Here is a 12,721-nt window from a genome sequence, read left to right as displayed (position 1 = left end):
AACAGGGACAGACCTGTTACTCCCCCACCCCACACTTTCAACTCCTTCAGCCCCCCAGTCCCACCACCTCCACAATTCCCCAACAACCAATGATTAAAGCTCATTGATTAATGAGCTTTGATCAGTGGTTTCAGTGCTTTCCTTCCTGCTTTGACTGCAGCTGTGTTTGACACAGGAAGACATTTTTACATTCTTCACGATTATACTTTATTCTTTTTGGGGGAAGTGCAGCTTTAAACCTTCACATGATTCAAGTCAACAGAAACAAATCAATCTGAACGATCACAGGTGGGAAAAACGTCTGTAAACAAAATAAATAAAACCCAACATTCAATCCACAACATGATTAAAAACATGATTCTCCCAAATCACGAAGAGCTGCACATTAACCACCACAATATATTTTATTCTCTGTGCTTTCAAATATGAACACTGTTTACTTTCATCTCTGTTTCATTAGTTTTTGTTAACATCTTCCTGTGCATCACTTTACAGCAGCCAGGCTCATTAAAATGAGACTTTGTAGGAGTTCACTTCCTCTCATGTGTTCATCCACAGCAGCTGGACAATAAAGTTTATTGTGACCCTGATACTGCAGCAGATCGCTCTCATCCATTTCCTGTTATCACTTCAAATAGAAATGAGGCTGTAGAGGTTTGGTGCAGGCAGAAAAACAGCTGCAGGGACAATGAAAAGACTTTTCTGCTCCAACTTCTCCCAGCATGCTGAGCTAATGATTAGCTGGTGTTTTTCTCCAAACACTCTCTCACTCTTCTCTCAACGTGTTCACAATAAACTGTGAACAGACACCGAGGAGAGCAGCAGAAGACCTCATTCAGGAGCTAAACTCAACATGAACTGAACTCACAGTAAAGTTAGCTCGGTGCTTACCTTTAGATGAGCCCACAAACCGAGAGAAACTCCGCGATGAAGCTGGAAGTTTTTCCAAACACAGGAAACAGATCAGGGAGCAGAGACCCACGTGGTTCACGCTGATCTCAGCTACGATCCAGGAGACAAGGGTGGGCAGATCGATGCAGATATCGATCCAAACGGTCGTTTAGTTTGTTTTATCATCCAAAATCAGGATTTTACTCGCTTAGGATGAAACGGTAACTCCGTCTGCATAAACTGTGTCCAGCATGTGATCCCGGAACAGACTTCTTCTTCTTTGTATTGGTTATTGGCGGTTGTCAAACACCAAAATGGTGCATTACCGCCACCAACTGGTGTGGAGTGAAACGTCGACATCAGAATCCTCCCTCAATGTATACTCTGTTTTAAAAACTGGAATAAGGCCTGACAACTTTCACTTCTTGAACCCTTTTGCAGTAAACTTACGTTTTGAACAGCGGGCGCGTCAACATTATCCCCCTATTCAGCTTCTCGGCGACTCAAAGGTTTGACAGTCACCAATAGTAGTGATCAAACCAATATGTCCAAATCTTATTCCAGATATGACCACCTCCTCTCTCCTACTCCTTCCTGTGCTTCTCATTTCTCCTACCCTCCTTAAATTTTTATACAACCATCGTCCCCTCCTTTCTTCCTCCCACTGTTTTTGTCATGTTTCCTTTATTTCTTGTCTTATTATACTCATTATCTCTGTCTGACAGAAGTTAATAGCCAGTTCAGTTAACCCATGTTTTGTGGCTTTCTTCACAACTCTGTCGTTTCATTTCCTCTGACTCCATAGTGAGCTGGATCCATAAAAAGCCAACTATAAGTCCCATCATGTGTATTTCGTTAAATGTTTGCTGAACCTCTGTTAGTACATCTGCTCTACTTTCTGAGTGGCTACACTGTAAACTGGCCAATGAAGAGCTTCAGTCTGAACAAATGCCTGATTGTAACGGTCACATGTCTTCTACCCACTGAACAGCTGACAGTACTGGAAGCATTTCTCCAGTGTGTACTGACGGTCCACCATTGATCCTTTTCAGGGACCACAAATGCTACCCCGGTTTGACTGGCTGTATTCTTTGATGCACCTGTATATATTTGTACATAATTATAATACTGATCAATGTAAGTCTGTACTGTATGTAAGTTTAAATTAAATTCCCTATTCCTGTTCTTCTTCTCATGTAATGTGAAATCTACTGTGACATCAGAATATTTGGCTCCAGCTGATCCCAGGAACAACATTGGAGATTTGAGCGCAGTCCTAGGAACAGCTAGGATGCACAGGACCCTCAAGCCCCCAGGCCTCTTTTAGAGGACCTGAGCTTGAATGATAAACCACCTGCACGGGCAAGAGGGGAATTAATCATCTTTCTGTCTGGTTGTTTTTTTTTAACATCTATTTTTTATTATTTGTTAAGAGTGAGTACAAGAAAAAAATTATTATAATATGATGTGTTAAACTTGTTTAGATTATAGGAATAAGGAAGGATTTGTCTGTGTTTTAGTTTGGCTTAGCTGTAGCCTGAGAGTGTGTAATTGTTTAGAGAGAAAGGAATGTATGGACACTGGGGGTCTGCTGTCATAAATGGAGGCAGGAAGCTACAGTGTGGGGTTGCTGATGCTGATGCTTGTACCTTTAATAAAAACTCATAATTGTTATAAGTTAGAAGTAGGTTTGAAGGAGACTCTCCACATGCTTATCTGTAAATGTAAGACAACAAGAGGCCACTGGCCCAGTGGATGCAGAGTGGGGGTCTCAGTGTTTGTAATATGTTAACTCTGTTTTGTGTGTTGTCTAAAGTAATCTGATGTAGCTTGGTGAGGAGATTACTTTTGACCGGAAGGAAGTCACAGAGACACACACACACAGTGCTTTAACTGTTACGCAGTGAAAGAGTGAATTCTGGTCCACACTAGTTAGTGGTGGCAATGCCCCACCTCCTTATTTGCAAACCACGAAAAAAAAGTGAGCATGCACCAGGAGAGGAAGACTGTGTCCAAATTCAGGGGATTGATACTTCAAATGCCGTATTTGTAGGCAATTATGTCACAGTGATGCGATGAAGGCTTTTCAAAGTCGAAGAGTCCTCCAAATGTGGTGACGAACGTATCCTACTTTTCCACAGATTTCAAGGATTGGTTGGGTGTGGGGCGGAAGGGGCTTGAGCACCCGTCCCTTTCCTGATGGGAGCCCAAAGTGCCCGTTTGTTGAGGCATTTTTTTTATGTGTGTGTACTTGTGGAGTCCTGTCTGTGCCCCTCAAAAATAATATTTAACTATCAATCCTAGTTTTTGCTAAATAAAAGGAAATGACTTGCATCAGTCACATGATCGCCATTAACCAATGGGTATTTTTGAAAATGCAGATTTTTCTATGTGTTTGCACCTTTCGTCCACACGAAAACGGCGTTTTTGGTCACTGAAAACGGAGATTTTTAAAAACTCCGGCCAGAGTGGATATTTTTGAAAACTCAGTTTTTGCATTTACGTGTGGACGAGAAAAACGGAGAAAACGCAGCGTCAAAGGTGTGCGCCTTTTTTGACGTCACACTGTGCGCCACGTTATTGTTTCGGTGAAATGAATTTCTACAATACTGTTACTGTTAATTGTACTCTCTGCAGTGTTTAAATGCTTACATATACACACAGTTACTGTCCCTCCACACATACGACTCGGTTCTGCTTCTATGCCCCAGCTTTGTTTACTTTTTCCCACTGAGGCTTCCAGACTTCTGATTGGCCAACATTTCTGCACGGTTAGGAATATTTTTGCACTGTTGCTTTGGCATGTTCATAGCAGCGTTTTCCTTCATTTCTGCCTTTACGTCTGGACGGGATTATTTTTTAAAACGAAAATGGAAAATCTCCGTTTTCAAAAATACCCGTATACGTGTGGACGTAGCCACAGACTGATGCGACAAAACCAGTAAGTAGGTGTACAGTGCACACTGTAGTCTACAGCACACAGTATTAGCTTATTACGTACACGTTGGTAAGTTGTCTTGTGGCAACTGACGAATTGAAACAATTGAGCGTGCTGTGTGTGCAACAGCGCGACACACATTACCTGTCCTTTTATTAACTGTACAAGTAGTGCTGGTCGTAGCTGCTGGCTAACTGGGTAAGGCTGTCATGGGTCTGTAGCTCTGTCAGCGTTTTATGGAACATATTTAGTTTTAAAGTAAGTTACAGGGCTTCTCCTGCCTTTCCGCGAGGGCTTGTATTTCAAGCTATCTAATATTCATGTCCACATAATTATGGATGATTATAATTAATATTATATATAATTAATATTTAAAAATCACACGCTGTATTTTAAAGAACATACATTAAGAAGCAGATCATATTAGATTTATATTTTAAATAAGACAAAATGCTGATTTTACAGCAGTAAAATTATTGTATCTCTACAGTTTAAACATGTAATAAGCTTTCTGCCTGCACAGAGTGAATAGTGAAATGAATACATCATGAATACAATATTTCATATTTATTACTTTCCCCCCCTCATTGCCTTATTATTGTAGCTCTAGTAATAAATAATAAGGGAAGGATTCTGGATCAGCACCATGATGCCCAAAGTATATCCAGTATTCTGAAGAAGGTCTAAAATGTCACTGTGTCTGTTTTATGTATATAGATTTTTAAAATTATTATTCATGATATAACATTGTCCAGACATGGCTGGTAAGGACATGGGGAGGAAACAGAGCTGTGTGAGGCTACTAAAGGCAGAGGATTCCTCAGCAGCTGGATTACAAAGAGCACAGGTAACATTAACACATGGACCAGTTGTTGGAGAGGTATTCCAGTATAAGAATAATAATAAGCACAACTGGAATGTTTTGCTGCTGTCACAATTTTTATTATAGATTAAGTGCAGGAGTTGTTAGGTGTGGATAATTACATAATAGTTAATTGCAATAGCAAGTTGTGCCTTGTTCTCAGATGGACACCAAGTGGAGAGTGATAGATGAGATGAGGGGATGTCATATACTGGCATGAATTCAAAATTCTGCTCCTCACATACAAGGTCTTAAATAATCAGGCTCCATCTTATCTTAATGACCTTGTAGTACCATATCACCTTATTAGAGCACTTCGCTCTCGCACTGCAGGCTTACTTGTTGTTCCTAGAGTATTTAAAAGTAGAATGGGAGGGAGAGCCTTCAGTTTTCAGGTCCCTCTTCTGTGGAACCAGCTTCCAGGTTGGATTTGGGAGACAGACACTATCTCTACTTTCAGTTCTGTTCTAGGATGCCCTCTGGACCTAGAGGTGGTGAGTGACAGGAGAATGGTGGCTAAGCTGTCATCCCTGTTGGACAACATCTCCCACCCCATGCAGGAGACTCTGACAGCTCTGAGCAGCTCCTTCAGTGGCTGCGGCACCTATGATGTGGGACGGAGAGATTTCGCAGGTCTTTCCTCCCCACTGCCATCAGACTCCACAGCACAAGAAAGACTTCAACTGACTAAACACACACATCCACACATGTGCAATACTCTTTCTGGCATCGTTGTATTATACTCAATTCTATATAGCATTTGTAGTCTATTTTATTCGATTGTATGTAGTATTTTATTTCATTCTATTCTGATCCGTGTTAAGGACAGAATGAATGGGGCCATGTATTGTGAGATTTTGAGCCACAACCTCCTTCCATCAGTGAGAACTTTGAAGATGAAATGAGGCTGGGTGTTCCAACATGACAATGATCCAAAACACACCGCCCGGGCAACAAAGGAGTGGCTCCGTAAGAAGCATTTGAAAGTCCTGGAGTGGCCTAGCCAGTCTCCAGACCTCAACCCCATAGAAAATCTGTGGCGGGAGTTGAAAGTCCGTGTTGCTCGGCGACAGCCCCAAAACATCACTGCTCTCGAGAAGATCTGCATGGAGGAATGGGCCAAAATACCAGCTACTGTGTGTGCAAACCTGGTAAAGACCTATAGTAAACGTTTGACCTCTGTTATTGCCAACAAAGGTTATGTTACAAAGTATTGAGTTGTATTTTTGTTATTGACCAAATACTTATTTTCCACCCTGATTTACGAATAAATTCTTTACAAATCCTACCATGTGGATTCATGGTTTTTTTTTTCACATTCTGTCTCTCACAGTTGAAGTGTACCTCTGGTGCAAATTACTGACCTCTGTCATCATTTTAAGTGGGGGTACTTGCACAATCGGTGGCTGACTAAATACTTTTTTGCCCCACTGTATTATTCCAGTGTTTTTTCTCAAAATTTTCTATGCAACTTTGCACTGTCTATTACTGTAACAAAAATTTCCCACACGAAGGATTAATAAAGGTTATCTTTTTTTATGCAACCAAGACTACATATCTCCCGTACTGGCATCCTTACAGTGGCTGCCAGTTAGGTTTTGAATTAATTTTAACGTTTTATTATGTGTTTTTAAGGCGTTGCATGGGTTAGCACCCTCAAACCTTTCTGATCTTTTAAATTGGTTCGCTCCTGTAAGATCACTGAAGTCTGTGGATCAGATGCTCTTAGCTGTCCCAAGGTCCAGATTAAACACAGAGGATAAGAAAGGTCTGGCCTCTCTTATCTGGAAACAAAATTAACAAAATTCATTGAAAAACCTGTGGCAAAAATTCCTTTTAGTTTTGTTTTGTGAAACTACAAACTGATGAACTAGATTACTGGTAGAATGATGTATAGAATGATGTTTTTTTCTACAGTTGACAGGCTAACAAACCCTCCTGTGTCAGTGGCAGCTGAACTTCATTCGACCATGACCTGCAATGACTTTGCCAAATTCTTCACAGAAAAAATCCAAAAGATTAGACAAGCAATTGGTACATCAACAGCAGATTCAGGATATGTACTGTGTCCACCGAAAAACTGTTTAAACACCATGAAACAGTTTCACCCGATTAACAGCAAAGACCTGGAGGACATCTTAGGTCAACTGAACTCCTCCTCCTGCTGTTTAGATGTCCTGCCAACAGGTTTTTTCAAAAAGGTCTCAAAGACTTTAGAGTCAGACCTGTTACAGATCGTCAACTTTTTTTTAATATCAGGTGTGTTTCCAGAACCACTAAAAACTGCTGTAATCAAACCTATACTAAAAAAGGACAATCTTGACAAGACACAAATGAACAACTACAGCCCGATCTCAAATCTCCCATTTTTAAGTAAGATCATTGAAAAGCAGTTTCTCAACAGCTCAATTACTTCTTAAAACAGAATAACTGCTATGATGCCTTCCAGTCAGGTTTTAGACAGAACCACAGCACTGAAACCGCTCTGACCAAAGTGTTTAATGACATATGTCTGAATACAGACAGTGGAAAAATGTCAGTCTTAGTTTTACTGGATCTCAGTTCAGCATTTGATACAGTTGACCACAACATATTACTCAAATGACTGGAGAACTGGACAGGTCTTTCAGGAACTGTACTAAACTGGTTCAAAACATACGTAGAAAACAGGAAATACTTTGTATCAATAGGTAACTTCACATCTGAGCAGACAAGTATCACATGTAGAGTTCCCCAAGGTTCCATCTTGGGACCCCTTCTGTTTAACATTTACATGCTCCCACTGGCACAGATTATAAAGCACAACAAAATAAACTATCATAGCTATGCAGATGACACACAAATATATATCACAATGTCACCAGGAGACCGAGGCCCTGTACAGGCTCTTGGTAAATGCATTGAGGAAATTAATGACTGGTTGTGCCACAATTTTCTCCAGCTAAACAGAAACAAAACTGAAGTAATAGTCTTTGGTGCCAAAGAAAAACGATTACAGGTCACCAGAGAACTTCAATCTATACACCTAAAAACCACCAACCAGGCGAGAAATTTGGGTGTAGTGATGGATGCAGCCCTACACTTAGAAAAACACATTAAGACAATAACAAAGTCAGCTTACTATCACCTCAAGAATATTTCAAGGATAAAAGATCTGATGTCTCAATAGGACCTGGAAAAACTAGTCCATGCATTCATCTTTAGTATGCTTGATTACTGTAACAGCATCTTTACAGGTCTACCTAAAAAATCAGTCAGACAACTACAGCTCATTCAGAACTCTGCTGCTCGAGTCCTCACTAAGACCAAAAAAGTGGACCACATCAGTCCAGCTCTGAGGTCCTTACACTGGCTGCCTGTCCGTCAGAGGATAGACTTTAAAGTCCTGATGCTGGTCTATAAAGCTCTGAATGGTTTAGGACCAAAATACATCAGTGACCCAGTATGAACCTTCCAGATCCCTCAGGTCATCTGGATCCATTTTTCTTTAAATCAGTTCCCAGAGTCAGAACCAGACACGGAGAAGCTGCATTCAGCTTTTATGCTCCTTATATCTGGAACAAACTCCCAGAAAGCCTCAGATCAGCTGAAACACTGAGTTTATTTAAATCCAGGTTGAAGACTCACCTGTTCTCAGCTGCATTTGAATAAAGCACCAAATCCACACTTTTAAGCTTAAATTTCAAAACTTACATTTTAACTACTGATTTTATCTACTGTTCTGATTTTATCGACTGTTTTTTAATCAATTTTAAATCGTGCTTTTTATTTGTTTTTGTTTTTGAATGTCTCTGTAAAGCACTTTGAATGACCTTGTTGTGGAATTGTGCTATATAAATAAACTTGCCTTGCCTATAAATGAAACATGGTTTGCCCTCTTATGCATATTGTAAAGATGTATCATGACTAGTAATGTGGGATACCACTGATTTCATTTCTGATTCGATACCAAGTAAAATTCAGGCTGGTATCGATGATACTGAACAGATACTGATACTTTGTACAAAAAATTATTTTATTTATTGTATCTTCTATTGTATCTCCAATTTTAGCGTCATCATGATTACAGGACATCAGACTACTTGTTCTTATCACTTAATAATGCAGAAGTCATCATATAATAAAAAAACTGAAGTGGTGCGCTATTTGAACACCTTGCTGGTTATAACAGAGGTAGGTACGGGGTTATTTAAGGTCAAGGGTAATTCTGTCCAGGTGTTGCTGATGAGAAGGGGCAAACCATTTCCTACTGTGCTTAGTCTAGTTACTTGTTGTCTGTGTTTAAATGGAAATTCAAATGGACGTTGCAAAGGAAATAAATGCACCTTTAAGCCCCCTCCTTGATTCAGAGTCTTTCCCTTGTCATGTAAATGGTCTCCTTGACTCTGGTCTCAAACAGGCGTTCCTCCCTGTCCAGGATGTGTACTTGTGTTCCTGGAGGACAGGCGGGTCCATGGACCAGTCCACAGCTGAACACCGTACTTGGGTTCAACTTCCAGTGAAACTGAGGCCACAGCTTAGGACAATAGAAGATTGAAAAATGCTGCCTGGTCTAATGGGTCTCAATCTCTGCAACGTTCAGCTTTCAGAATTTGTCTTAAACAGCATAAAAGCATGGATCCATCCCACCTTGTATCAGGAAAACATTGATGAACTCTGAGCAAATGAAACCACAACTTTAAAAAAATCAATTCCCAAAATTAATTGTTTCGACATCTTAAACACAAAATCATAAGTTTTAATACCTACAGCAAGTTTAAGGAAAAATAAAAGATTTTAAAGATCTTTCAACCTTTTCTTCTCAAATATAAAACAGCAGATGGAACTTACATGCATCTTTTATGGAATTGTCTAAAAATATCTAAATTCTGGCTCTGCATCAACAAGGAAATGAACTTGATACTAAACTGTAAGATCTGTAAAGATCCGGGTCAATTCTTACCACAGTTGCTGCCTCTGAATAAAAATCTGGACAAAAAGAGATCCACATTATTAAATAAGCTTATGTTTAATGTCAGGAGATGTGTTATTGAACTGGATTACGGAGCAGCCCCCTACTGTAACTCAGTGTTACAAGGAAATTTTTCATAACTTTCAGGTCAGATTTTTAATAAGCTGCAGGAACCCTGTTCAGTGTGAGTGGAGAGCAGCCAAGTCTCCTCCTCTGATAAACCTCCATCTGTGCCACTGAAAACAGTTCATCTGACTGACTGTAAACATGTTTCCATTTGTCACTTCAGCCTTTACTCTGAAATACAGGAAATGAAATCACAGCTCAAAATTCTTCATCCAACTGCTGGAACAAAGCGAACCACTCGACATGAACACTGAAGCAGAACAGTTTAGAAAGCTTAAAATGAGACTAGGGAACCATTTTCATTCATAGTTGCCTCATCAGATCTTTATAGGAGATTCACTCTGAACTCTGTGGAGCCTGATCTCAAGAGTTTTGAGTCTGACCCTGAAAGCAGAAGAGGATCTTTCTGTCTCTTCAGATTTACTGTGATGGGAGTGATTCCAGCCCCGAGTGATGACACTGATGTTTGCACAGAGCAGATAATTTAGTGAATGTTTGGGCACATTGGTAACAGTGAAACAGTTTATTAGTAACGTGGGATCGTTTGTGTCTGGAGTATGAACTGAGATTCCTGAAGCTCTTGTCACACTGGTCACAGCTGTAGTTTCCTTCCATGTGTGTACGTTCATGATAGTTACGATTAGCTGATTGTGAGAAGCTTTGGTCACAGTGTCTGCACTTGTATGGTTTCTCTCCTGTGTGGACTCGTTTGTGTGTTTTAAGCCCACCTGCAGCAATGAAAGATGACCCACACTGATCACAGATGTGCTTTTTTGTCCCGCTGTGAATGAGTTCATGTCGTTTTAATCCATTTGATGTGCTGAAGCTTCTCCCACATTCATTGCAGTATTTCAGTTTGTCTCCAGTGTGTTTACGTTGATGTATTTTCAGGGTTTCTTGCCGACTGAAAGCTTTGTGACAAAGGTCACAATGAAAGTCTTTCCCACCACCACAGTGATGACAGGGTTGAGAACTGGATCCATCTGTGTCGCTCTGCTTCTAAACAAAGACACAACGACAGTGTAAGTCAGTCCTTCAACATTTTTATCCTGAACGTCGCCTGAAATAAAGAGCAAATAAAAAACAAACAAAAATCATAACTGAAATGAAAATCTGAATAATCACTCAGAGCTGCTTTTTCATGCAGTAGAATTGCCGAAACATCAGAATCAGTGAGCTGCAAACTTTCAGCCCCGACCATGTCCGTGCCGTCAGGTGAGAAAGGCGACATCTCACTGATTCTGATCTGCGAGTCGGCGCTTTGTGTTTACGTCTTTGTGCAGAATCCGTGTTCCTGCTCTCATTTACTGTTTGGTGGTTGTCGAAATTGTATGAGGTTTTACCAGAGATTCGGGCGTTTCGGGAAAAAATAAAATTATAATAAAAAATCGATTCAGGATTTTAATGAATCGATATCACGTTATCCATGCCAGACTCGATTTTAATCGGTAAATCGATTATCAAAACCCAACCCTAGCTAAGACAGTTTAATGAGCAGAGTTGTTCCAAACAGTCAGGCTAAAATGACAAGATAAAAATATAAATACATACCTCACAGTAACTGCACTTGTAGAGTCTCTTTCTGGTGTGGATCTTTTGGTGTAGTCTCAGGTCATGTGGAGATTTAAAAGTCTTCTCACACAGATCACATTTATAAGGTCTCTCCTCAGAGTGGGTAAACATGTGTTGTTGGAACTGCGTGTTGGTTGTAAACTGTTTGCCACACTTTTCACAGCAGTACACATCATGTCCGGTGTGAATGCGTAGGTGTATATTTCGGTACCCTATCTGACTGAAGGTTTTCCCACAAATGTCACAGCTGTATGCCTTAATTCCAGAGTGGGTAACTAGATGCCTCTGTAAGCTGCTACTGTGAGTAAAAGCTCTGCCACACTGATCACAGCTGTACGCTTTAACTCCACTGTGGATGACTTGGTGCTGTTTCAGAGCATCCTTCCAGGAAAAAGTCTTTCCACACAAGTCACAGCTGTACGGTCTCTCTCCAGTGTGGATGACCTGATGATGTTTTAGTGAACCCTTCCCAGTAAAATCCTTCCCACACTCGTCACAGCTGTATGTTTTGTCTCTCTTTCTTCTGTGAGGTTTGTCGGCCTCCTGAGAGTGCTGACTTCTCGCTCCATGTTGGTCCTGCAGTGACAGAGATACAAACAGAGGCAGTGAGTGAAATGCAGTCGTAGAACAAACTCAACCTTCAAACTCCCTCCATTAACACTAGTTTTAAACCTGAAGGTGGAGTGTGGCACCAAACACCTTAAAGGTCTCTTATCCCCACCTGCTGGTAGTTCTAACACATTACATCCAACCTGGTGTTAAAAATAATTCATGACTGTTTAAACACTCTAGAATCATTTTTCCTTATTTTCCTTACTTTTACTCCCCACATTAAAAAAAGGACTTTCTACTCATTACATTTTCAAAACAGACTTTTTACTTTTGGTTTGAGGAATTTGAGGGGAGTTATTTCATCACTAAGGGCATCAAACTGATTTGAGCCTGAAAAGTAACACATGAAACACAATCCTGATCGTGTACTAATCACCAGGGTGTGAAACATAAAAAGAGATGAAAGAGGCAAAACTGTGAGTCATAGTCAGGAGTTAAAGTGAGACGTTGTTCTTCTTTCTTTTTTGCACAGCACCTGAACAAACAGGTAATTTCAAATGCAGCGTTTCTATCAACAAACATCAGCAAACACACAAACTGTTTGTGTGCAGTTTGTCTCACAGTGTGTTGCTGGCTAAAGGTCCAGCTGCTGTACATCACAGGGAGAGAAAAGGAAGAGAGCTAACTTCACTCAGAGATGGAGAAAGATAAGACACACAGGACAGGAGAGGAAGAAGAGAGGTTAGATTTAATCAATCAATCAAAGCTTTATTCACCACATGCAGGTTGCCTTGCAGTGAAATGGGACCCCCCCCGACCTTACACACAC

General features: G+C 40.4%; 1 protein-coding gene across 1 annotated transcript; it reads right to left on the bottom strand.

The window, feature by feature from the left end:
* Positions 1 to 9,408: 9,408 nt before the first annotated feature.
* Positions 9,409 to 11,895, bottom strand: LOC113029498 (zinc finger protein 239-like; the record flags this gene model as incomplete). The annotated part of the gene is made up of 2 exons (XM_026180390.1): positions 9,409 to 10,767; positions 11,320 to 11,895. Coding segments are annotated over 2 exons (1,155 nt in total), but the record flags the coding sequence as incomplete, so codon positions are not given.
* Between the last annotated feature and the right edge of the window lie 826 nt (positions 11,896 to 12,721).

Source organism: Astatotilapia calliptera, chromosome 9, assembly GCF_900246225.1.
Source record: "Astatotilapia calliptera chromosome 9, fAstCal1.2, whole genome shotgun sequence".
In the NCBI taxonomy this organism is placed as follows: domain Eukaryota; kingdom Metazoa; phylum Chordata; class Actinopteri; order Cichliformes; family Cichlidae; genus Astatotilapia; species Astatotilapia calliptera.
Note: the sequence above shows the minus strand (reverse complement) of the source record. Positions and strands in the feature narration are given on the sequence as shown.